This window comes from Rhea pennata, chromosome 2, assembly GCF_028389875.1.
Source record: "Rhea pennata isolate bPtePen1 chromosome 2, bPtePen1.pri, whole genome shotgun sequence".
Classification (NCBI taxonomy): Eukaryota; Metazoa; Chordata; class Aves; order Rheiformes; family Rheidae; genus Rhea; species Rhea pennata.
In genome coordinates, this window is record NC_084664.1 from 138,005,391 (window position 1) to 138,029,896 (window position 24,506).

The 24,506-nt window shown below is 40.7% G+C and overlaps 2 protein-coding genes across 3 annotated transcripts; one reads left to right on the forward strand and one right to left on the reverse strand.

The window, feature by feature from the left end:
- The first annotated feature begins 88 nt into the window (after positions 1-88).
- Positions 89-14,038, forward strand: SLC25A32 (solute carrier family 25 member 32). 2 transcript variants are annotated; one of them, XM_062568310.1, is made up of 7 exons: positions 89-338; positions 1,567-1,717; positions 2,574-2,659; positions 3,771-3,931; positions 9,862-9,975; positions 10,321-10,466; positions 12,115-14,038. In XM_062568310.1, exons 1-7 carry the CDS (start codon positions 161-163, stop codon positions 12,248-12,250), a joined length of 972 nt encoding a protein of 323 aa, XP_062424294.1. In that variant the 5' UTR covers positions 89-160; the 3' UTR covers positions 12,251-14,038. The 2 variants fall into 2 exon arrangements, with proteins under 2 accessions (XP_062424294.1, XP_062424295.1); XM_062568311.1 differs by lacking the exon at positions 10,321-10,466.
- A 1,365-nt stretch (positions 14,039-15,403) lies between these two features.
- CTHRC1 (collagen triple helix repeat containing 1) lies at positions 15,404-21,599 on the reverse strand. The gene is made up of 4 exons (XM_062568312.1): positions 21,474-21,599; positions 18,252-18,473; positions 17,126-17,342; positions 15,404-15,775 (listed from the first exon to the last, which is right to left on the reverse strand). Exons 1-4 carry the CDS (start codon positions 21,597-21,599, stop codon positions 15,633-15,635), a joined length of 708 nt encoding a protein of 235 aa, XP_062424296.1. The 3' UTR covers positions 15,404-15,632.
- Positions 21,600-24,506: the final 2,907 nt, after the last annotated feature.

Consider the following 24,506-nt stretch of genomic DNA (forward strand, 5'->3'; position numbering starts at 1 on the left):
GCGTCTCGCGAGACTTGGCTCCGTGCGCGGCGGCAGTGCGCACGCGCGCGGGGCGGGCCCGGCGCTCGGCGTGCGGCGGGTGAGAGGGTGCCCCGCCCGCGCTCGCCCGCGCGCCGCAGCGTTGGCCGTTGTCGGCCGTTGGCCGCCGCAGCCGTTGGCGATGAGCGCGGCGCCGGGCGCGCAGGGGCCGGCGTGCGCCGTGGGGGCGCCGGCGACGTCGCCGTTGCGCTCCCTCTTCCGCCACGTGCGGCTGGAGAACCTGGCGGCGGGGCTCAGCGGCGGCGTCATCTCCACCCTGGTGCTGCACCCGCTAGACCTGGTCAAGATCCGCTTCGCAGGTGAGGCCGCGCCCGCGGTTCCCTTCCCGCCCCCCGGCTTCCCTCTCACCGCCTGCGCCGCCGTGCGCCCCGGGGCCTGCGCGGCCGAGCGGGGGCGCCCGCGGCCCGGGGGCTGCAGGCCCTGCACCGGAAGGCCGCGGTGCGCGAGGCAAGAGGTGCTGCGGCTCTTGGGCCCCCAGTCTGCAGGCCGAAGTGGCAGCGCGCCTGTGTGGGGCTAAGGCGTCTGCTGTGGGTGCTGGGAGAGGTGGACTGGGCTGTCAAGCAAATGCCTCACAGTTAAGCTTCCCTCGGAGCTTGCCCTTAATGCTGTCAGCTACAAATGCAAACAATACGTTGTGCTAAAGATTTACTAAACTCGATACACGTGATGTTTCTAAGCCAGTGACCCACAAACTCGCTTTTGGGAGGTAGGAGAGGGGCAGTACAGCCAGGTAAGATTTCTGCAGCAGCAAATTTTTGCCAGTCAAAGTCTATGTGTAGTTGCATAATGACAGGCTTTTTGGCAGGGTAGCCGCACAAGTTAGAATAGTCAGGCAGTAGGCCAGAAGGAATAGTTTCAGGTTCCCTTCTCTGGTATCTCAAGGCAAAACTTTTGTGGTGTTCCCAGAGACTACAAAATGTCCTGTTACTTATAGGCTTTGTTACTTGATCAGATCAATCAAAAACCGGTATGTAAGTACTTTCTTGTGTCTCTTGGGGACTCACCCTGGTCTATTAAGAGGGTAACCAGCAGAAATGGTCCTTCTCCTCTATTTGGCACTTGTGGGACCACATCTGAAGTACTGTTTCCAGTTTGGGGTTCCCCAGTACAAGGGGATTGATCCCACTGATGCACTGGACTAAGCCCAGCAGAGGCCAAATTTGATTTTTCCCATCTTTTTTGGTGTCTTTCTAAACCAGATTTAATAGCAGGGTGGAAAAAAGCTGGGAAAGGACTAACGAAGAAAAGGCAGAAAAACTTCAGATCAAAGCTGCTGTTCACCAAAAATGCATATTAATTTTGTCATATTTATAGGGAATTTCCCTTGCAGAGCTGAGTTCTGTGGGTTGTGGTGTTTTTAAAACTCTAAACCTTAACTTGTTCATGCCTTTAAAATACAGCTAATCAGTTAAGTTTGCTTGTTCACTGCAGCTTTGTTTGGAGGCCATGTACTTACGTGATACTTCTTAGGCAGCTGAACTTCGTACTTTCTGAAACCTTTTTCAATGTAATCTCTCTGTTATGTAGTAAGTGATGGATTGGAGCTGAGGCCTAAATACAATGGGATTCTCCACTGTATGACCACTGTCTGGAAGCATGAAGGACTGCGAGGCTTATATCAAGGGGTAACTCCGAACATGTGGGGAGCTGGGGCTTCCTGGGGACTTTACTTTTTTTTGTAAGTAGAACTGTGAAATGTTTCATGTCTTGTGTAATTAATCCTCAGATATAGTCTGGGGGAAGGGAGTATAAAAATGTGCTAAATGTCTTACAAACTTGGGATTCTTCTGGGAAGTCCAAGTCTATTAGAATGTAAGCAATTTGAAACAGAGACCTACCACTTTGTCAAGTACAGTGCACACCCATGATGCTTCAGAAGTACTAAGTAATTTGGGAAAGTGTGACTTCACTCTTTAAGAAAGTAGTGATAAACTCTGCTTAAAAGCTTACAAAGCTTACAACCTAAACTATGAAAGATGATCAAAATTAAAGAATAAAAAGTTGTCTACTGAAGCTAAATGTTTAACTGATGTTCAAAATTTTTCATACCCCTGAGTATCTTCATTTTTTATGAGTTGATACACTTTGCTTATAAAGACTTTTTAAAATATTCAATCTTTTCTACTTTATTAGTTGTGTAACTGTGACCTGATTTCCTGCTGTATCCAATTAATTGAAACATTTTAGGCAATGGTTACTTGGTATGCATGTACAAAGCTCACTCATCAGTTGTCTAGACTCTGTTATTCCTGGACTTTGTTCCTCAGGCTTTGCTATAGATCGTTCATTGTTCAACTCCTATTGACTGCTTCTCAATCCACAAAGCAGATGGCAAGACTGGAAACTAGGTTGAGAGAAAGCTCAGTGTATTTCTGAGCTACAAAATAGGTATCTGTCACTGTTGTTTTTAATGAAGGTTGAGTGGCACCTAATGTTTTTCCTGATCGGATCTTAAGTGAATTTTATGTGGGGGTTGTTTCTTAATGATGTACGTTTATTTTTACTTTTACCAAAATATGTCTTATGTTTTCCAGTTACAATGCCATTAAAGCTTACAGAAAGGAAGGGAAGCTGGAAAATCTAAGTGCAACTGAACACCTAGTGTCAGCTGCAGAGGCTGGTGAGTTAAATGCAAGGGAGATTAATGTTTGTTTCTAGCCTGTCCATATGCTACTCTTTGCCTTTGTCTGTCAGTGCTGCTTTTTCTCACAGGTGGCACGTGCAAGTGTTTCAGTCCAAATACAATCACCTAATATCTGTAAATAATAATAAATTAATGATGTTTAAGATGGATGGATGGATGTCTGTGGTCTTTAGTTTTGTTCAGAACAATCAATTATTAAAATACTTTCTGACCTTATTTTTTATTTTGTGTGTTTTCCATATATAGTACTACTTTCGAGTCCCGAAGCATAAGCTATGTAACTGTTATTATCAGCTTGCTAAACCATTACATATTAAACATTTATGCTTGGAAAAAGAGAAGGCCTACTGAAGTTAGTAGAATAACTGAATTGATCATTAGTCTTTGAAAATCTTTTAATGTAAGCTTCAAGTTTTCTTAGAAACTATAGATCCAAAATAAAAATATATATTTTTTTTATCAATGTGATTCTACTAATTTTTTTTCTAATATATATTCTTGTATATGCTTCTGTTTCCTATTTACTAATCTAGGCAGTTGAGAAGACTTTTTATTAGGATATTGTAGCATTTTATTGTTGAAAATAGGGCACGTTGTTTGATGTGAAAGATAGTAATGAGTTGTTTTAGTATTTTATTTTAACAGTTTACAAAACCACAGATTGCTTTTGTTATCCTGGCAATATAATTAAGCGCATTTGTCATGAAGTGTCATGAAGAAGGTGTTCATGAAATTTTGAAAAATTATATATATGAACACTAATTGAGATAATCTGAGCACAATATGAAATTACTTAGTTTCCTATTTAGTACAGATTACACTGCAGATTGTGGAAAAGTGATGCAAAAAAGGGGATGGACTCTTAGTCCAACTGGTAGGTTGGACTTGCTTGTGAACTTCAAAGGCAGAGAGAGAGCGAGCGAGCGAGCAGTGGTGTGCCTAAGCTTTGCCTGTTTTGAGTAATATGAGCACTCTTTTAGGATGAGTTGTTTTGTCATTATAGAAGCCCATGCTGCATTGAACTGAACAAGCTGGGATGAGCTTTAGAGTTGACATAACAATTGGTCTATTTTCCATCTGTTCTCAGGAGCTATGACCCTCTGTATTACAAACCCAATATGGGTAACGAAGACTCGACTTGTGTTACAGTATAATGCTGGTGTTGATCCATCAAAGCGGCAGTACAAAGGAATGCTTGATGCTCTTAAGAAGATATACAAGAAAGAGGGCATTCGTGGCTTGTACAAGGTAATACAATTTAAGAAAAATTCCAGGATTGGCTGTCGCCACTCTGTAGCACTGAGAGACTTGTCTGCAAAAAAACTGCAAGTCGCTTCTTTGTATAAGCGATCTTATTTTTATTCTGTGAGTTGTCTTCCCTACTAAATAACTGCAGTAAAAAGGCTGAATCATAAGAAAAGCAATTAGAATGTTGAAATGTAGGAAACCACCAAAAAATAGAACGTAAGCTTTATGGCTAAGCAATTTCCTATTGGGAGATAATGCTGAAATGACAGTAATCTACAATTTGCTTTTTATTTTTTTTGGAGTCTCCCTATAATTAGGATTTAGATGAGGTTGGCAGCAAGAGTGTAATCTATCTTGCTGCTAGTGCTTCCTTCCATTTCATCCCATATCTGTCTTTCTGATATCTTGTGGAACATAAACATATGACTAAAATAGTTGTTAATATTTTTCTTCCACAATGGATGGTTTCACAACTGTTCATTTGTTCCTTAGTTATTCAGGTCTAACCTATTACCTGTTATTGGTAGAGCCATAAACTTTGTAGACATTTTTTTTTTAACTCACCTTAATTTAGGGAAACAGTTAGCAACTGGAGTTGGACTTGTTTGTGCCTTCTCCCTTCTTTCAGGCCATGACATAAAGATACATTCACCAATGCCTGGAATGTGTGAAGAAATCAAGTGTAGTTCAGTCCAGCTCTTCTCCTGGGAGTAATGCTGTTATTAATGCTAAGAGACAGCAAGAACACTGTCTCTTAGGAATTGTCCTGATCTACTTCATATGAAGCTTTTATATTTTTCTCAGTGAAAACAAAAATCCTTTCTGTCCTGAAAGACTAGTATGCTACATGTCAATGACTGCTAACTTCTGGCACTAGGAACAAGATACTTTATTTATTCCTAAATTGAAATTGTCATGATTTCTGATTTGCCTGCATGGATGTTTGCTCTGTTCTAATTTCTTGCTTCTGTTAAGATTTAAGATGTTTTTTCATTGAGTTACTTTTCAGATTTTTCATGTGTTTAGTATGTGTTGCCCAGATTTAGTATGCATTACACCAAACACTTCTTTGTAGCATTGATCAGCAAGTGGGGAGCAAAACTGGTACTTCCTTTGAAAGAGCAAATTACTTGCTGAAATAAGCAGTTCTGACAGGCAAATTATCTAGATTTGTCCTGAATGACCCTCATAATTATCCACACCAAGCAACTTTCAGGATCCTCTCAATGTTTTTTAAACTGTGGAAAAAAGCACCTCTACAGGTGCCTCTCTGACTTGTCCCCACTGTGACCTTCCTCCATTTTGTGTTGCTTTGTTCTGTTTTGGGAGGGTTGTTTTTATTTCTCCTTGTTGTGTTTGGAGTTTGAGGGCTGGAGTTTTGTTGATCATCATGAGTTGCAGTCATCTTTTTAGTCATCTTTTTCCATGTAATCTTAGTTTCAGATGGAGTTCTTACAGCAAATAAGGAAACCTGGGAGAATACCTCTGGAGGTTAGATATAAAATCTGAAAGTAGTACCTTTCTGGTTAATTTGAGATTAGCCTTCCAAACATAAGATTTCTGTCTAAGCTATTTCATTCCTTTAAGAGCAGAAACATGTCTTGCACTCTGTTTCATGAGATGCCTTTACTGTTCTGAGCAGTTCAGTTTAGGCTTTCGGTACACAGCCGTGATGATACCAGGATACATCAGTGTTCCTAGTAGGGATTAAAGCTGTCTCCATTAGCTCTGTTGAGTTCTGACAGTTCTTTAAACTATAGTTGTTTGAAGTTGGGTTCCTGGATAATTTTTTTCCTTGAACATACCCTGGATTTTAGAAAACAGGTAGGAGCCTGTCTTTCACTGATTAATCCCAGTAATCATCGAGTTAGTTATCTTTCCCACACCCCATCCATAGGCTGCTTCTTTTGGTCTCCATTCCTCAGGACTGGGGTCAGAGCCCCTCTGTTGCACTGCAGGCTGTCAAAAATCAGCTTGAGGTTATGTAGTTTGAATACACCTATTAGTCAGACCTGTTGGAGGCTTGAGCTCTCAAAATTATTTTGCATCATGAAGTTGAATGTCATGCTTTCGCCGCTATGTTAAGAGTACTGGATGTTTTTCTTGGTTGAAGTGTAAGGCAGGATAGCCCAAACATTATGAAATAATTGTAAAGCTATAGGAGTTGGGACTTCAGGAAAAATAAAAAATATTTCAGAGCTCTTGGGAAATAATTGGCTATGTTGTGTAGAGTGGTTGACTATTAAAACCCCAGTAAGGTTACTAACATTCTTTCTGGCCTCCATGCATCTGTATTTGTGTCTTTAGCTTTATTCTGCTTCAGTGATGATGCGAAGGCAACAATTAGAAATAGACCGATGCTTAATAGATAGCAGTAATACAAACGACAAGTGCAGAAAATTTAAGGAGATTAAAGGAAAAATGTATCAAGGCTGAGAACAGTAATGTGGTATGATAACAACGACAGAGATCTTAGTAGTGATATATATTCATTAACAAGTGAAGATAGATGTATTAAACACTTATGTATAATAATTCCACCTTTGGAAGGCAAGATTCTGTATTCTGAGAGTAAAATATTTTTTCCAGTCTGTGAATTTTGAAGACATTTAGCACTGTTATGTTTTGCTATGTTTTTTTAAAGCTATTTTTTTTCTTTTTGCAAACGTGAAGTTTGTAAGCTAAATGGCTTCTGTATATCTTCATATTTGCCTATAGCAAAATACACTGAGATTTGACCATCCTCAGTTTAAATTTAGACCCAGGTTCTACATAAAAAAAAGAGAAAGGAGCCTCGGTTTCTTTCTCTTACATAAGAGATGGTGTTATTTTTCACTTGGGAGGAATCAAGGCTCATAGGGAGACGTAATGGCATACTTCCAATGTCTTTCTGTTTGAGATGTCAGTGCAAGGTACTCTGATACCATTGGACTTCAAAATGCTGGGAAGATGATACTGCACAAATTAAAAAAGAAATTTTTGCTGCATTCTTTCAAAGTATGTAACAGAGGCTACTGTGCATGATCTCTCTTGAATGCTTCAGGTAGTGGTGTGAATATCTAAGATGATCACCAAAGGAACTTAGTTCCCTACTCTATTAAGAAACTTGAGGAGCAGAGAGTGAATCCTGTCACTCCTGCACAGACTTTACTCTGTATATGTTGTCCCGATTCTTTTCATCATAGTGGCAACCTTTGAAATTCTAACCAACTGGACAGCGTTTCTCTTACTCTGAATCATCTGCTCTTGTACTGCTTTAAGCCAGCTTTAAAATACATTTTTCTTTCAATGTATATTGTTAAGAATTGTACACTGTAGCATTTCTGTCTCTGATTATATGTTTAATTCTGTCCATTGAGGATTGAGCAAAGATTGCTGTTAAGTTGTCATGACATAAATGTTCTAAAGATATGTCGAGAATATTAAAATAGCAGGAAGTGTATGAAGCAAAATGATTTTTAAATTGATCTTCTCTTTAGGGTATTACAGAAGATAAAGAATGAACTTTCTTGCCACAAAGATAGATTTTTATGTAAACTTGTAAGAATAAGAAAATTGAATGGAAGCTGAATGGTTTCAAAGACTCTTCCTCAGCCAGGTATTTTTAATACTGAAAAGAAATCAGTTTTGTTTTGAAATATTTATCTGTAAAAACACATTGACTGAATTCCTCCTTTTTGCTTGATTAATAGAAGTCTAGGTCAGCTCCTGATTTTGTTAGGGTTCATGGACGACCCAAGTAACCGTCAGCCATTTTTGCCCCTTTTAATACTGGCCAAACATTACAAATCCTTCCATCTCTGGAAATTTTCCCCAGCAGTACAAGTCTAATGCTGGTATTCAGTTAGCAAATCTCATCAGTAGATTCTTTAGGACTCTTGGGTGCAAGTTAGCCAAATCTGCTGGCTTAGATTTAAGTATTTAGCACTTGTGTTGTTTAACATTCCTCTCTTGTTAGTAGGGAAAATATGACATAATTCTCCTATGATATCAGTACATCATCCTAATTCTTTCCAAGTAAAGAGCAATTATTTTCTGTGTCTTTAATGTTTTTACTGTGTAATCATGGGCGTATGTTTGTGAAGATTTTCACTGCCATCACTATACATAAATTTCATACTATTCATGGTTCATATTGACCTAGATCTTAGATAATTTTTCTTTTCCCTTCCTTCCTTTCTGTTTTTATATTTATTGCTGGTTTAATTTTCTTTCTGAACCAGGATTTGCTGGGAAAAAGAAAAGTTGTCCTTTCCCTCTTTTATGGTCCTTTGGCTTCAAACTTTACAAAATTCTAACATTATGCTCACAGTTAACAAACTGAAGACAACTGGTCCTCGTTTGGGGGAGCTGCTCCTTCTGAGTGTTGATTGCAAACTGGTACTCTAACTAGCCCCAACACATTTCACCAGTTTGTGATCACTGATCCATTCATGACCGTTACCTTCTACTGTGTTAACAAATTCGTCCTCATTTATCAAAGGGAAGTCCTGGAAAACCCTTTCTCAATGAGTGTTATGCCTTGCATTTAACAAATCTATAGCTTTCAGAAAGCTAATCTCCGAAGTGCTAGAAGTTTTATGGATTTTTCATCCTCTTGTTTTTTTTATTTCTTTCTGCAAGTTAGGAGTTTATGAAGTAATTTATCTTTTTGTCCTGTTATACACTAGAAATGCAAATGGACTAGGGTGCCTTTTCTTCATCTCCAGGCACTGAGTAGTATATTGATCTGTATATATTCAACATTCCAGGCTTCTGATTTAGTCTAATACAGAATTTTATGTCTGGACACATCTTTTTATTCCTCTGTTGTAACTGAATAGATCATAAAACAAAGTTCACCATGTGAAAACTAATAAAACTGCTCAGTACCAGTGACTTCTGAGAAATCTAGTCCTTCCAGTCCTTTTACCCACATTTTGATCACTTACTCTTTTATAATTGTCCATCCCCTGGCAGTTTTCAGCAAGCATTTGGCTGCTGGGAGTCATTTTCAGCCAGTATGATTAACTCCCCATTTATTGGTACTTTTCCAGTGTAAGTGATCAATTCTCCGAAAAGAGAGCTAGTGCTTCTCAGAACCTATGCAGCTATCAGTTAATTTTCAGCAGCTCCTGCCTTTTTTCCCTTGTAGAGAGAATTCAGAGAATATTTCTTTTTTCCCCCCTACACTCAACTTTTTTCTGAAAGAAAAGGTTTCTTTACAGTTTCCCATTGCGCTCTTACTGTCCATTATTGTCTCTTACAAATGAGGAACATTTCCCAGATTGATTTGTTACAGCTTTGGGCTACCCTGGAACATGCTTTTACCAGGGTGAGAAGTGCTCCTAGCTGATTCAAGTCTTTTATTTGTTTATTTCAAGTAAATTATGCACATAGCTCTTATAGGAGATTAGCCTTGCATCTGTGCCCTTCAACTTTCTGCTGTACAAATGTGTTTGTGTAGATGCATAGGTGTATACACACACAGTGGCATAAATAGCTCCAGAACTTGTTCACAAGTTTTCTGTACTGCTGCTCCTGATGGCCTTCCTCACCTGATGCACTGGCTTCAGTAGCTGACATATCAGTTTCAGGTGGGAAATAAATGGGCTTGGGCCCAGTCCAGAGTGCAGGCACTCTGCAGCACATTTACAGGAATATAACCTGATTGTATTTTTACTTTCCTGATCCATGCCATTAGCTGCCTACACTTGTGCTTTTTTAGATGGAGTCCCTAGGCCACTTTTTTTTTTTAATCTTGTTTTATTGTTAGATGTCTTAATCTGTAAGTCATGTGGAGCTGAGTAGCATTTATTACACTTTTGTATGATGCTTACCATAAGAAAACTGACCTAAATGGGTTTTGAGTTATTTTGCACCATAACAATTGTACATTCACAATTTGTAAAGGAATGATGTGTGGTTTTTTTTTTTTTTTTTTTTTTTAGGGATTTGTGCCCGGTCTGTTTGGAACTTCACATGGAGCACTTCAGTTCATGGCATATGAGGACTTGAAACTGAGATACAACAAGTATAGGAACAGACTATCAGATACAAAATTGGTAAGATTGCTGAGAATGAAAATGATATTGTAGCCTATGATCAAGTGAAAATTTATTACATTTGTCTAGGTCACAGAATGGCCAAGTTTACAAAGTGTTGATAGCTTAATTGGATGAATAAATAAGGGAAGAACATATACAGCTTTTTCACTTTTTTGGTGCAAGTAATCAGCAACTGGCTAGTCCTGATTTTGGGTAAAACGTTGCGATTTTTTGAAATGTATTTTAAGGGGAAAAATACCTAGAGTATTATTTAGTTCAGATTACAAAAATCAATTAAGATTCTGGGAAACCGGCTATTTTAAGTCATAATATAGCAAGCTCTGTAATTTTTATTGCGTTTAGAACACTGTGGAATACATAACAATGGCAGCTGTATCCAAAATATTTGCTGTGTCAGCAACATATCCTTATCAAGTTGTACGAGCTCGTCTTCAAGATCAGCATAATACATACTCTGGCGTATTTGATGTGATCTGCAGGACGTGGAGGTAGGCATGCAGAATTAAAATCTGGGAAACATCTGGGAAAATGGCACTGTCTCACAGAATCGACCATATTTACTGGCTTCTGTGCTGCTGACTTGTAGAACAAGTGTAGCTCACAACAAACAAAACGTTAGCTGCACAAAGTCCTATCGAGCGGGATGCCACTAGAAACTGTAATCTAAGGAGAAAAGATAGGTGAGGGTCAGTGCTAGCCTGCAGACTTCTGTTGTTTATTCTGCCTCCTTCCTCCCTTCCTCAATGAATTTCTCTTACAGATTAGCAAGGTTAAAAAATAATACCGAGTTGACCGTTTGGGGGCTCTTAAACAGGGCAATCTCACTTACATGCTTTACATTATTACATATGATAGGAGGGTTGTGCTGCTGAGAGTTGTTGTTGATCCAAATTCCTGGCAGGAGGAAGTGAGCTAACCGGAGTTGTTCATACCAATATCCCTAGGTTACCCTGGTCCCAGCTGCATTTCTAGTCTAGTCCCAGCTTGCTATAGGACATTTAGATAATGTTTTCTCACAGCTCTGTGCATCTTCTCCCAAACCATCTTCCCTCAGCTTCACAAGGTATGTGAAGGTTTTAACACAGAACTTTAGTTGCTAATGTTGGCCACCTTTGTACTATACCACCAGTATTCATCTTGCCTTGTACAACATTTCTGGATTGCAGCTTACTCTAAGATAGACACAAATGGAGTCAGCTGCTTCCTGGGATATTAAGAGGTGCCATATAAATGAATCTGTGTTGTCCCAGGGACAACTCTGGCTCAGAGGCAGTACATTTTGGTGGAAGCCAGCTCTTACTGAAAATAGCTTTGATGTCTCAGCACTGTGCACCTCAGGAAGGCTCATTAGTTCTGGTACAGGATGAATATGTGCAACCAGTCTGAGCCCAGTACTGTACTCGTATAAAACAAATAAAAGCAACCTAGAGCGCTGAGAAGGGTAGTATAAACCACACCCAAACATTTTCCAAGACTTGCCTTGACCATAGTCATGACTCCAGATATCCTACATTCCTATGAAGCTGGGAAAGGGGGAGCTGAAAACAGAAGTCTTTGAAACTTTTAACAGTGTTAAGTTGCCCTAACATAAATATTGCGATTCAAAATGGGAGGAGTTGGAGTCTCACTTACTAGCCAGGGGAATCAGAAGTCTGGAGGAGGTGCTCTAATTCTCTAAAAATGAATGCTAAATTCTGCAGCTGACTTATCTTTGTTGTATTGATCCTCAGCTCATTTATTACACAACCTAGAATTACAAAACATTTCAGCCCTGTTGACTTTACTGAGATTAAATATGGAAATGCTTTTTGGAGCAGACTGCAAAATTTAAGTTATTTTAACCACTTCTTGTTGCATGAAGAAAGATACTGAACTGTCTGCAACTTAGAAAATACCAAAAAAACCCCAAAGTCTAGGCTAAATTACTCATGTACAATATCCTATTCAGAAGAGAAAATGGTAGCCTAAGAATTGCTATATTACATCATTTTAAACCTTCTGTATAAAATAACTCTGACATCATCATTCGTAACCTGAAGTGCCCCTCTCAGAGAGAAACAGAAATACCATACCTTGCTTTATGTCTCATTTCTATTACAATATATTAAAAGTAATTCTTTTTCTGTGTCTTTAAAGGAGAGAAGGAATTCATGGATTTTACAAAGGAATTATTCCCAATGTGATCAGAGTGACTCCTGCCTGCTGCATTACCTTCGTAGTGTATGAAAATGTATCTAGTTTTTTACTTAGTTTTAGAAAAGAGAACAATTAAAGGTACAAGCTTGCATTCAGAAGGAATTTATTCTTTGTTTTTTATATTTATGATCTGTGAGAGATTTAGTTCAGCAGTGTACTTGGACACTGTGAACTGACTTAGTGTTTTGAGAGGAGAACCTACAGATAGTGAAACCCTGCTTACATCTGTTTTGCTGAATGCACCTGAGTTGCTCCATTCCTTGTCTCCTCTCTGAATCAGCAGTGTCTACTTAAAATAATGTCTCCGCAACTGTGAAGTAGCGTGACTGGATGAAGTGAAAACTGAGATAAAAGCAACTCTGGAATCTGTTACAACTTTAAATACAATGTCTTTATCTGAGTCTCATGGAGCAAGTATGTACGTGGTTGTTTACAGCAATGTCTGAAGTCTTCTGAGTCCATCTCTGTGTAATTTGTCAGATTTAGGATATGGAGTGCTCCAAAGTGATTGCTCATCCAATAGAAATGCTGCCTCAATGGGGTGCAGTTTGGAAACTTGAAGTTTTGTAAACAGTCAGCTGTCCTTTCTGGTTTTTTTGAATAATGGCCAATCTAATGAAACCCAGTTCTTGTCTACTACCAAGGCAGACTTACAAGTGTAGTTTTTGGCTTGTTCATTTTTAACAGCAGACCAAAGTCTATCTTGAGCACATCACTGGCCACTTACTTTTTTGTATGTGCCGTGTCCATCTCTCCATCTCCCTCTCTCCCTCCCTCCTTCTCTCTCTCTGTCTCTCTCTCTCTCTCTGTCCGTGTCTCTGTGTCCCTTGCTCGCTCTCCATATGTGTCTTGCTCACTGTCTCTGTGTCTCTCTGAGCAAGAGATTGTGTCCATCACTAATATGTCTGACCAAATAATATTAAAAGTAGGTTACATAAGGAAATACAGTTTGTTTTTTTTTTTAATAATCATGTAAATAATGTTGCAGTTTTCAAGGCACTTTAAGAAACAAAGATGATCCTGCTTATTTTGAATAATATTTTTTGCAAATATAAGTAGTCTAAAAATGCATCTCAGTAAATGCATCTCATTTGAATAATGTTTATTTGCAGGACAAAAATTGCTGTTAAGGCTATGCAGTTTTTGGAGATCTTGGGGATTTTAATTCTTCATTAAGAAAATGCATTACTGGCTAGAGCATCTGCTTTCTACTGTTAGCATGAAGGTATTAAGCATCTAAAAAGTACTAACTTAACTGAAGAGGAAAGAACTTAGCAAAGGTTATCAACAAGCGGGGGGAAATAATCACTTTCATAAGTGATTACCAGAAACAAGGCTTTAAAGCAGAGGTTTAGAAACTGCTATAGCTTTTAGGTTAAAATTTAGAAAACTACAAGAGCTGCTCAGTATTTTGAATCTGTATTCAGCAATCCACTACTTGCTTGTTTCAACTGATACTATTGGCATGTGATAACGTTTTGTGTATGCTTAACTTTTAAAATAATTTACACTTTCTTTTCCCTGATTTCACGTCCTAATCAGATGCATTTGATGATATACTGTGGTATCTCATCTGAGAAGGCATGTTACCATTATGGTTGACCTTGTTTTTTATTATAAAAGCTTTCATGTGTATTTGGCTGAAGATCAAATTTACTTAAAGTTTACCCTGCAAATTACTGCATAGATCAATAATCCTAACAGTTATTAACTTCTTGTGCCTTAAGAGTTTTTACTTGGTTTTGTGTGTCTTCAAGTATGTAAAAAAGAACTTAATGGAACATTGAGTTAACTCTGTCATCCAAGATGCAAAATATATTGTGAGGTTATGGACATACGAATAAACATGAAGAAAATAACAGAAGTTACGCACTTACTACCCTGGATTAGTATGATCTATGCTCAGAACAGCTTACTCATGCTTCAGGATAAATGCAAAGACAGGCTACAAGCATGTGTATAATCAGTTACTGTATGTTAACTGACATCCTGTAAATTCACACCATAGCTTAGCTCACAGTAACTTGTCTGTGTTCAGATACCCTAAAATGCATCATCCAAGCCAATGAAAACAGTGACAGTTTTTCGAAGACAAATACCAGCTATATAATTTGCTGGATTGCAGCAGTATCACTTGTAGTGGGGAAAGCCTCCCCACTGTAGCTTGCAGTGGGGAAAGCCTGAATGCTCTCCTAGCTTCAGGTGTGTTCCTCTAATACTAGAGCTAGCAATTTGAGAGAAGCCTGGGGACAATCTTACAACCTGTTCAGAAAAAAACTGTAGCTTAGTATTAAATAGTTGAAATAAACTACTCAGATTTCATGCAGTTCCTTTTAATTTCTGGAAAGAACTTATATTTCTGCATGTTATACATGCTTTTTATCTACTTGGTTGTTTCATTAATGTAAATTTGGTTTCGTAATGTAAACATGACTTTTTCTCTTTAGAATTTGTATGACTTAGTACTCAAATTTTATTTTTTTTATCAGTTGTATTTGGAAGAGAACACTTAAAATGCTGCTGCCAATGCTGTGCTGGCTAAAAATTGTGGCATGATCAATATTACCATTTTTGTCCACTATTAAGACTGCAGTTAGATATCTGCAACATCATTCTTTCAGTTTACCAGTACACTTCTTGAAAGCCAAGGCATTTCAACCTTAATTCCATATCTAGCTTTTAATTAACACCGAAGTGATTTGGTATATCTGACAGACTATGTTCAGGAGAATTTCTTATTTTATTAGAGAAAAGAAATTAAGTTTTGTAATTGTAAAATTATGCAGTATTTGCATGCTAGTATTGGAGAGAAATAGTGGATTCTTATATTGAAATGCAGTCCCTCAAGAAGCAAAGAGGGGAAGGAAAACTTAACGATAGTCTTTTTGTACTTAGTTTTTCAAAATGAGGTATATAATGCTTACCGATCATGGTCTGGCTCATAGTTAAGTCACCATTAGTTTGTTCAGAGCCCTCAAACTTCAACAGTAGAACATCCTGTTCTGCAGTCCGGTTCACACAAGTATATTTTGGGTGTGTATTTTGAAGGCTAAAGCAAAGATGTGAGCTTTCTCTGAAATCTTCTAAAAACATAAATGTCTATCATAATACCATGTAAATACCTTAAACAGTTTGCTGACCAATAAACTAGTCTGAGTTTTTTTGTAAAAGATCTTATTTATTTGATATAAAAAAGTTAGTTACAACTCTTGGTGATACATGTTCATATTTCAATCCAAACAATGAATTAAAGAAACTAATGTTTCTGATATTCATATTCTAAAATGATTATTACAAAAGCTCCTTCAGTGTGCCAAAAAAAGTTAGACAAAACACTACAGATGCAAGAGCTTGATGCATTTTAGTCAAATACTTCCACTCAAATCTATAGAAATAACTTTTGAAGAAAATTGTACAAAATAAAAAATAGGGAGAGGTTATAAAAGGGGGTTGGAAAGTTATTTTGGCAGTTCTTCAATGATGATACGGGAGACTGAATTCCATCCAGTAGAAGCATCTCCCCTTGGATAATCTGAGCAAGTGCCAACCCAGATCGCAATATCCACCAACCCGGCATTGATCCCTTCACACAGACCTTCCACTGTTTAAAGACAAAAATTGTGTTACCTCAACAGACATAATCATGATCGCTTCATATTTCACAACTGAAGCTGGATACAAATACTCAGCAGCAGTTCATTGCAAATTTGTGCTATTTAATTAAATCGGAACAATATTCTTAGAAGGAAAAAACATTAAAAATGCCTTAAAAAAGAAATCAGTGTGGCAACACAGGTACAGAATCCATGCTCCCTATTGGCCTCTGTTATGTTACCTGAAGCAGACAGCTGTCCTCAAGATGGTTAAATGGGAGGCATACCTCTTTCAAACATTTAAATTTACAAACTGGCAGCTGGGACATGGCTTTAAATCCCATCTAGTTATCTTATCTTTCTGAAACAATATAGTTGGGGTGAGGAATGGGGAGGGCGGCTGGACCTGGCTTCCACAGCTAAGCCCTGCAGAAGTGAGTGCCACTCTGTAATCTTCCAGTCCTACTTCACTGTTTCTGTGTGATGCTCAATTTGTATCACCTTTCTTTTCCGCTGGCATCACTAGTTGGAGATGGGTTAATGAGGAGAGACGTGTTCTAACCCTTCATGAAAAAAACTATCATAGCTATAGAAGCTGTATTTACTACTGTCATGAAGTATTACAGGGAGGAAAATGGTCTTTTGTTAAGAGCTGGGCTGTTCACTTCACAGTACTTTAGCTCTGTTCTGTTGGGCTCTGAGAACAAAGTATAGTTGAAACTACTGATGTAATGTGAGGAGTATTCATAGCCATTAATCTGTTAAGTTAACGCAATGCACTTGGTTTTATAGATACTTCTCAGTATAAGCAAAAACCATCAGAAAGGTAATTTACCCTCTTTTCATAGTATCATATCCTTCAACGTTGGAATGACTTCATTAATTTACTTCTTGCTTAGCCAGTAAATAATTTCACTTTTGAGGTGCTTTTTGCATCTCAGCTGAAAATTATGGTAGAAATTCAAGGAGGATTAAGTCTAGTCAAGTTCTGCACAGATAACTAAAAATAGCGTTATTTTAATTCAGGGTAACACTTTCTTTGCAGTAATGCAATTTTACTGCATGCTAATACAGCATGGTATGCCTCTGTGTTCAGAAGCCTCTTCCATTTCTAAATTGCAGGACATAAAGTATCATGAAAAGTACCACAGTAAAAAGAACTATTTAATAAATAATTCTAGTCCGTTACTGTTATTGATAGTTGTAAGACAGAACAAGTATTAACTGACTACCCTTCTGCCTTTTGAGACTTATGACTTTCTACAGTAGAATCTATGCTCTCTACTCATTTGGCTACCAGGTTTTAATAAATAGCAGCTAGTAATATATTTCTCTTCATGCAGTCTTGGCATACATACCTGAAGAAGTTCGATGTATATTAATGGTAGAATTCAGTTCTGGACTTCCTTGATCTAAATATATTATGGCTTCAATAGGAAGTGGCCCAGCACATTCTGCTCCATTAAAAGTAAAATACCAGCGCTGACAACAGGCATTTTTGCATTTTAGCCGAAGCGATCCACTGAAGAGAACTCGAAGAGCACTGTTAGAGCGCATCTTTGTAAACGTACATTCCTAAGAGGGAACAAAAATGTCTTGGTAGCAACTTCTGATTTTGAACCTGAATTGTCCTAGAATTGTTTTGCGAATGTTTTGACTATATTCTTCATTCTTTTCCCTCAAAAAGAAAAGAAGAAAAATAGTGCCTGGCAAACACCATATGATGCGAATGAGAAACACCTCATAGAGGATAGTGGGGGACTATTGAAATTCTTAACTTTAATTAGAAAATACCTGTTGGTAATTTGGTAACCTATTTACCTTCTAGGGTTTATGTACAGTGCAATGAGCTATTTGAAAGCTACACTCAACTCCCTTCACTGCTCCATTGCCCCTATTTGGTTGGGATTTCTAAGTCTCTTGCTAGGCTTGCACCACTGTGTTTGCAAGTTTTATACTCAAGGGCTGCAGTGGAGGATAGAATATTTGGGTCAGACTGGGTAAGATTTGTTAATTCTGCCCCTGAACAATGTTGATCCTTTTTGCAGTAATACTTTCCAATAGTTTTTGTGAATGACCATTTTGAGGCAGAAGTTATGAAGTCAAGTACAATTAACAGATGTAAGTCTCCTGTCCTTTACAATGCGGTAAAAGTCTTGCCCTACTTATGGAAGTACTTTTTAGGTAGTATCACTTCCAGCTCTATAGCTGCAGATGTGAAAAACTAAACCTAGTCTTCTAGAAGTACTCTTAAACCAAAACATCGTTCTTTTGAAACACTGTTATAGAAATCAACAACCAGGTACGTGCTGGAAGCTATTTAAACATATTTGAGATGGACCTGAGGTAAACCTTCGAGGAGTTCACCCTGGCATGTTGAAAGGGAAATCCGTGCTACACCATACTTATAGTCAAATACAGTCAAAACTACTGTGGTACTGCTGTAGTTGGTAAAATACAGCATCCTTGGCAAAGCTAACTTACAGCTATTTTCCCAAGATCTATGCCGTAATTCAGTGCACTCCATGAACACTGCTTGAAGTTGGGTGTCCAGGACTCCTCGAAGCTCTCTCGCATACACTCTCCCTTCTCCCCCTTGAGGCCGTCGCGCCCCGGGATGCCGGGTGTCCCGGGGATTCCGTTGACTCCAGGGCTCCCGTCGCGCCCAGGAACTCCACTGGGGCCTTGCAAACACATTCCATTATACTGAAAAATACAACAGATTTTGCTGACGCTGTCTGTTAACTCTGAGGCACCCCTCCCAATTCCCTGCACTCCCCAAACTATTCTGGCAAAAGCTAATGTTTTTTTCTGGACCAAGTTCCTGTAGAGGACAAAGTTAAATTTTGATACTTCTTCCACCAGTGCTTATATAACTGTATTTGCAAAAGTTTTTTTCTATAATTTGGTCCTTTTATCTTTTTCAAGTAGAGAAGCTTTTGCATTTCATACAGAACAGATGCTAACAGTTTTAGGCTAACAGTTTTTTGTTCCATTGCCTCTGGAATAGGCTCAGGCTGTTACAGTAACCATTTCATGCAAGGCGAACTCTGGAGTGCCAATAAGGCTTTTAAACATTGCATTTTAAAAGCATACCGCTGTTGATACCGATCTCGGAAGCTGTGCACTGCAATAGATTTGTAGTCAGGATTCCCATCTGCATCATGGAGATACAGACATAGAAGAACTGTATACTAATGTCCATAATGTTAAAGCAATATTATCAAAGGTCAAATGCTGCTCTCTCGACTACCTGTAAGACATTTTGTCTTTGTAAGATTTGGTTTCACTTTCCTTGGATGCTGAGTTTGTGCATCTTAGCGTGCTCTCCCCCAGCAATGCGAGCACTGGATGCCAGGGAGGAGACAATTTGTGTTGAAGCCAGACAGAGCAGGCACATAAACAGCATCAGCAGGACTCTGTAGATGCTCGTGATGTCACGGCACTCCCCACAGTTTTTAGTTGAAATCTTCTTTCCCATCTAGTGACCGACTGCTTACTCCAGTCTTCATCCCAAATCTTCAAGTCCGTTCTCTGCTCTTCCTCTTTCTCACCTCTATTTCTGTTCCTTCCTTTCCATTCACCTAATATACACCCATTTCTTCAAAAATAAACAGTCATACAATTATTCCACCTCCTGCACACCATTACACTATCATCTGCATTGCAGAAACTGTAACACTACAGTCCTTGTCCTTTCTGCTTTGTTTGGTGAACTTTTTTGTTCTGAGATTGTTTCTTATTCTATGCTTTAAATGCAAACAACTGAATGGTCATCACAGGCTTGGCTGGGTTACACTGTAAATAAAATTAATAATTATATGAAGAAGTTAGAAAGTAATTTGTGACTTAGAATAACGAATACTAGTATTTCCTTACCATGCTCACCAAAAAAAAAAAAAAGTGGCAAATGGTAAGGAAACAGTGGATTGTATTAATCAAGTCAGCCATATTTAAAAATGTCAGCTGAATAGAAGATTGGTTGGAGAAGCACATCATAATTATGCAAAGACATTTCTATTTCCTACAGCATTGATTACCTAATTTTGACCTAATTATTTTTGTAATATTGGCATGCTCTGATTTCTGCACTTTCACACACAAGCGTTAAGCGTATGGAAAGGAGCGGGTCTGAAGGCAGCGCGCTCAGAGGTGCAGGCCAGCGTGCGAGCGCCGGAGAAGCCCAGAAGCGCGCTCCGACCCAGCCATCCGCCGCGAGAGGGCAGAGCTCCTCAAAACAAGGAGGCTGCAACCGCTGTGAGCTTAAAGCTATAAATCTTTTTTCCAGAGAGAAGAGCTTAAGCTGTTGCACACTGAAAAATTTAATGCGAGCAAAAGAATTACCTAGGCTCTGGTCTCCCCTCTAACTAAATTCATCTGCTTGCCAAATCAAGTATTTCTATGTCTTTTCCTAGGCTGGAAATGCACAAAGCATCTTTCAAAATGAAAATGTCTGCTGAAGCCAGGAACCCCGCTCGCTCATGTCTTTTCTCAGTCTGCTCTTTAACGGTTTAGAGATAACTTTAGTTGAAACAGACTGGACAACAGGACTTGGGATGAAGCAGCTCCCGTCTATTTATCTGAGCTCTGCTGCTCAATCTGCCCCACCCAAAAGCACAAAGAGAAATGCAAGAGAAATGCCCAGTATGAGGGATCCTTACATACTAGTCAGCTAGAAAACTTGAGCTGTTCCATGAGTGCAGAGGCCTCATTCTTGATGCAACTCAGTTGCTACAAGAAAAGTGGAAGCACACAAAGCTGTGTGAACGGGAAGTAGCTTTGCCAGCAAGGGTGCTTTCAGCACATCACTTTGGGGGATCTCTCCGGAGATCATGGAAGAAATGTCCATGTCACTGATTTTGTATAGGAGGTGAATGGCACTCCAGCAGCTCTTCGAAATGGCCTCACATCTGCTTTTTACATTCTAAGGACTGGAAAATCCCAGTCCTTTCTCCTACCCCTGAGATGGGATAGTTCCAGTGCATTCAGGTTTCTAGTTGCAATGGAATTGCGGACAGAACTATGCAGACCCAAACGCCAAAGGGAATGCATTAACATGACTTTAAGGAAAAGTGGAATTAGTGAGCATACCATAAAATGCAGCTTTCACAGTATCTAGTGGCTGTTAAAGAGTAGTCCTTTTATTTCTTTTCCTTTCTGTAGTTTATTATTTATTCACTACTGCAGTCTTTCAGTAAATAAACAGCATTTACTATTTTATGTTATAAGGGCTGAAAGATTTCATCTTTGCCCCTGTGATTTGCAGGGGGAAGGATGGCAGCTCACAGTACATCCTTTATTCCTGCAGCGATGCCTCCTCTTTAACTTGGCCCCGCTTTCCCATGCGGACATGACTGGGAGCGGAGACTATGTTGCCTTTAACCACAAACTCCAGAGACTCTGATCCTATGCAGAAAACACGAAGAAATACACCCAGCCTCTGGAAACGAGCGGTTTCTGTGAAAGCTCGCCTAGCCCTTTCTCAACGTTTTCCTGATTCATCACAACCGGGCGGTAATAGAAAGAGCAGAAGAGAAATCAAACGCCCCCCCCCCGCAGCGGGCCGGAGCACGCAGCCCCCGAGGCGCGCGGGGAGCCGCCGCCGCGCCGCGCCGCGGAGCGCGCACCGCTTCATTTACCGTTAGGCGCTAGGAAGCGGCCGTGCGCCCCCCGCCCCGCCGCCCCCGCTCGCGCCGCCGCACTCACCACGTCCACCACCTCCCGCTGCCGCAGCGCCTTCTGCTTCCCCTTGGGGCTCTCGGCGCCGCTGGGCGCCGGCGGCAGCAGCAGCAGGAGCAGGAGCGCGGCGGCGGCGGCCGGGGCGCAGCGCATGGCGCGGGTCGAGGGACCGCGGCGCGGCGGGGCGGCGGCGGCGGCGGCGGCGGGGCGGCGCAGCGGCGGCCGGGCCGGCGGCGGGCTCGGAGCGGGCGCTGCGGCGGGCCGCGTCCGTCGCGCTGCGCGGCGCGCGGCGATCAATGAGCCTTTGAGAGCGCGAAGCCCCAGCTCCCTCCCCGGGGAGGCCGGAATTTCCATCCTGTAACCGAGCAGGAACTTCCAGGCAGAGCCGCCCCCCAAGCCGCTGGCACGGGGGCCGGGGGCTCCCGCCCCCTCGGGCCGGGCTCCGCTCCGCGCTCCGCGGGGCTGCGCCGGCGCGGGGGGCGGGGGGGCGCGCGCGGCCCCGCGGCCGCGGGGTGCCGGGGGCCGCGCCGCCATGTCGCCGCCTCGAGCGAGGGCCGCGGCGGAGCGCGCGGCGGCGGCCGTTGGGCGCGTGAGGGGAGCTGCCGGCGCCATGGCCGCGGCCGCCGCGCGCGGGGCGAAGGCGGGAAGGAGGCGTGAGGCGCCGAGAAGCTACCAGAAGCGTGAGGCTACCAGAAGTGTGCGGCGCTGCCTGCCCGGGGGCCTCAGAGCCGCGGGCGGCCCCGGCGCCCCCGAGAGCTGCTTCGCGCCTCGCGGAGCGAGCAGCCCCTTCTCTGCCCTTAGGAATTCGCTTTGGAGGTAATTCCTTTCTGATTAAATGGGTGTTTTGCCAAGAACTCACAGATCAAAGGCGGCAGAGTGCCACTGCAAAAGCCTAATGTAGCATGAGTAGGAGCAAGTTCAAAATAGCTAGGTATGAACGACCAAGTTAACAGGAGTACCACATCAGGATGCAAAATCCTTCTAAACAGCAGCAAAAAAATAGGCTTGTAGTAAATACCTCACCCCACTGAACATTGTTGATTTAGTAACACAAGAAAATGCTGTGCAACCCAGTACAAACCATCTCATCTTGCCTTCATTTAAAGTAATATTTTATGTTTGAATCATACTAGAAATGAAAGCACTATAAGGAATGCTCTATATCCTCAATCCTCTATATCCTAACAAAATGGAAGTAACAGATACTTGAAAAATAACTCAGGAATGTTGCAGTCGTACTGGGATTCATAGTGGTAAAGTTTCCAGAAGGGGGAGGTACACTTCAACACTTTTTTTTTTTCCTGAGGTATTTAATGCATTTTTCATTTAGGAATGCACGTGGCAAGACACTGAGCCTTTCACTGCAGAACATGCAGAACCAGATTTTTATTTACGGCAGACCTTTTTGCGTTGTTCTGACTGTGTAATTCCCTCTGCACTTTGAGCCGCTTCTCTTTTGCTCCTTCCCACTTCCATACTGCCTGAATGCAGTGAAGCAGTAAATGAGATTCGTACCCTACGGCACGCTTATGAACTGTGTTACATAGCGTCCTGAATATCAGACTTGCTGTCAGCCACGTTTCTTAGAGGCAGGGACTCCTACCTGTGGCTTCTGGGGAACTGCAATGATACACACATCTCGTTTCATAAAATGGCTAATAATTATTCCCTGAACCAGTTGGGAAAACCTATGGAGTGATGTAAATGCTTAATTATAGTAATTGCTCCTGTGACAGCCTTGGTAAATATCCATGAACGCGTACACGCAGAGCATTCGTTACACAATTACATGTCACTGCCAACAAACTTTTTCTTTAGCCAGCGTTCATGATAATATTAGGAGAAAGATGATCTTTCACTTGCCTGTCGTATGTTTGTTTGCATGAGTGGGGCATCGTGATCCAAGTGCCTAAGGATCCCCAGCATCAACAGTGTCTGTTGCTACCGTTCATCTTTTCCCGGATCACCAAATGTCTCTGTTACTGAATTAATTTCTTTAGATGTGTGATAGCTGAAGTACACAGCACAGCAGCATTGAAGACCTTCTTAATACAATTGCTCTTTTTTTAGATAGCAAAATTTACATATACATCTGTGTGCATTTCCTTGAGTTCTCTCGCCATTACAGCATTCTTTAGGTGTAGGTTAGAAGCTTTTAAGGAATTTGGGATCCTTTCTCTCTACTTCCCATCCTGCATAACAATTCCTCTAGAACACAGGAGGCAATTGAGGTCCAAAAGCACTGGTTCTTCCAGAGAAAGCAAACTGAAGAAAGCTGTAAAAGAAGATCTTAGCAAATAATGATGGAATGTCTGCTTCAAATTCCAGTAATGTACTGTGTAGTCCCTAGCACTCATTTGACTTGCAATGTGAATTACCATCTGGAAAACAGAAATATAAACATCCTCCTTAGCCTGGTTCAGTCTGATCAAGCCCTTACCATCTGCAAGGCTGTTGCTTTGTATGCTTCTGACATATTCATGTGAATCCTCATATTCCTTACCTTGAATGGGTAGCCTAGTCCTTGAAATCCATATCCTTTTATGGCCCAGTAAATAAGAGATATTCATTGTTATAAATTGGTATTCATTCATGCATCTTCACAAATACAAACAACTGCAAAAACAAAATTAAGAGCATTTTATCTTAAAAAAAATGCAGAGCCTGGAGCTGAAAGATTGCGATGTACTCCAAATCTGATAGAACAAAAAATTTTAACCTATACTTACCCAGTGACGAGAAGCTTTAACCACTCAGAAATGGATCTTCCCACATTGGAAGTATATTCATTTTGGCTTTTCACAACCACAGAAATCACGCTTAGGCATCTGTTAAAAAAAAGGTCATTGCTTGGGATCCTGAGCCGAAAGAGGCACCTGCCCAGTAAGGTAGATGCCAAATCCGGGTCGTTTCCTCTGCTATTACTTTGTTTGCATGAGTGGGGCATCGTGATCCAAGTGCCTAAGGATCCCCAGCATCAACAGTGTCTGTTGCTACCGTTCATCTTTTCCCAGATCACCAAATGTCTCTGTTACTGAATTAATTTCTTTAGATGTGTGA

What these genes read in the sequence shown, in the direction of transcription:
- SLC25A32 (XM_062568310.1), top strand. Translation starts at nt 161, where the DNA reads ATGAGCGCGGCGCCGGGCGCGCAGGGGCCGGCGTGCGCCGTGGGGGCG. An exon ending in GGTCAAGATCCGCTTCGCAG is followed by an intron (nt 339 to 1,566) that starts GTGAGGCCGCGC and finishes TCTGTTATGTAG; the next exon opens with TAAGTGATGGATTGGAGCTG. An exon ending in GTGATCTGCAGGACGTGGAG is followed by an intron (nt 10,467 to 12,114) that starts GTAGGCATGCAG and finishes GTGTCTTTAAAG; the next exon opens with GAGAGAAGGAATTCATGGAT.
- CTHRC1 (XM_062568312.1), bottom strand. Translation starts at nt 21,599, where the DNA reads ATGCGCTGCGCCCCGGCCGCCGCCGCCGCGCTCCTGCTCCTGCTGCTG. An exon ending in TAGATCTTGGGAAAATAGCT is followed by an intron (nt 17,343 to 18,251) that starts GTAAGTTAGCTT and finishes GTTCCCTCTTAG; the next exon opens with GAATGTACGTTTACAAAGAT. An exon ending in TATACATCGAACTTCTTCAG is followed by an intron (nt 15,776 to 17,125) that starts GTATGTATGCCA and finishes GTCTTTAAACAG; the next exon opens with TGGAAGGTCTGTGTGAAGGG.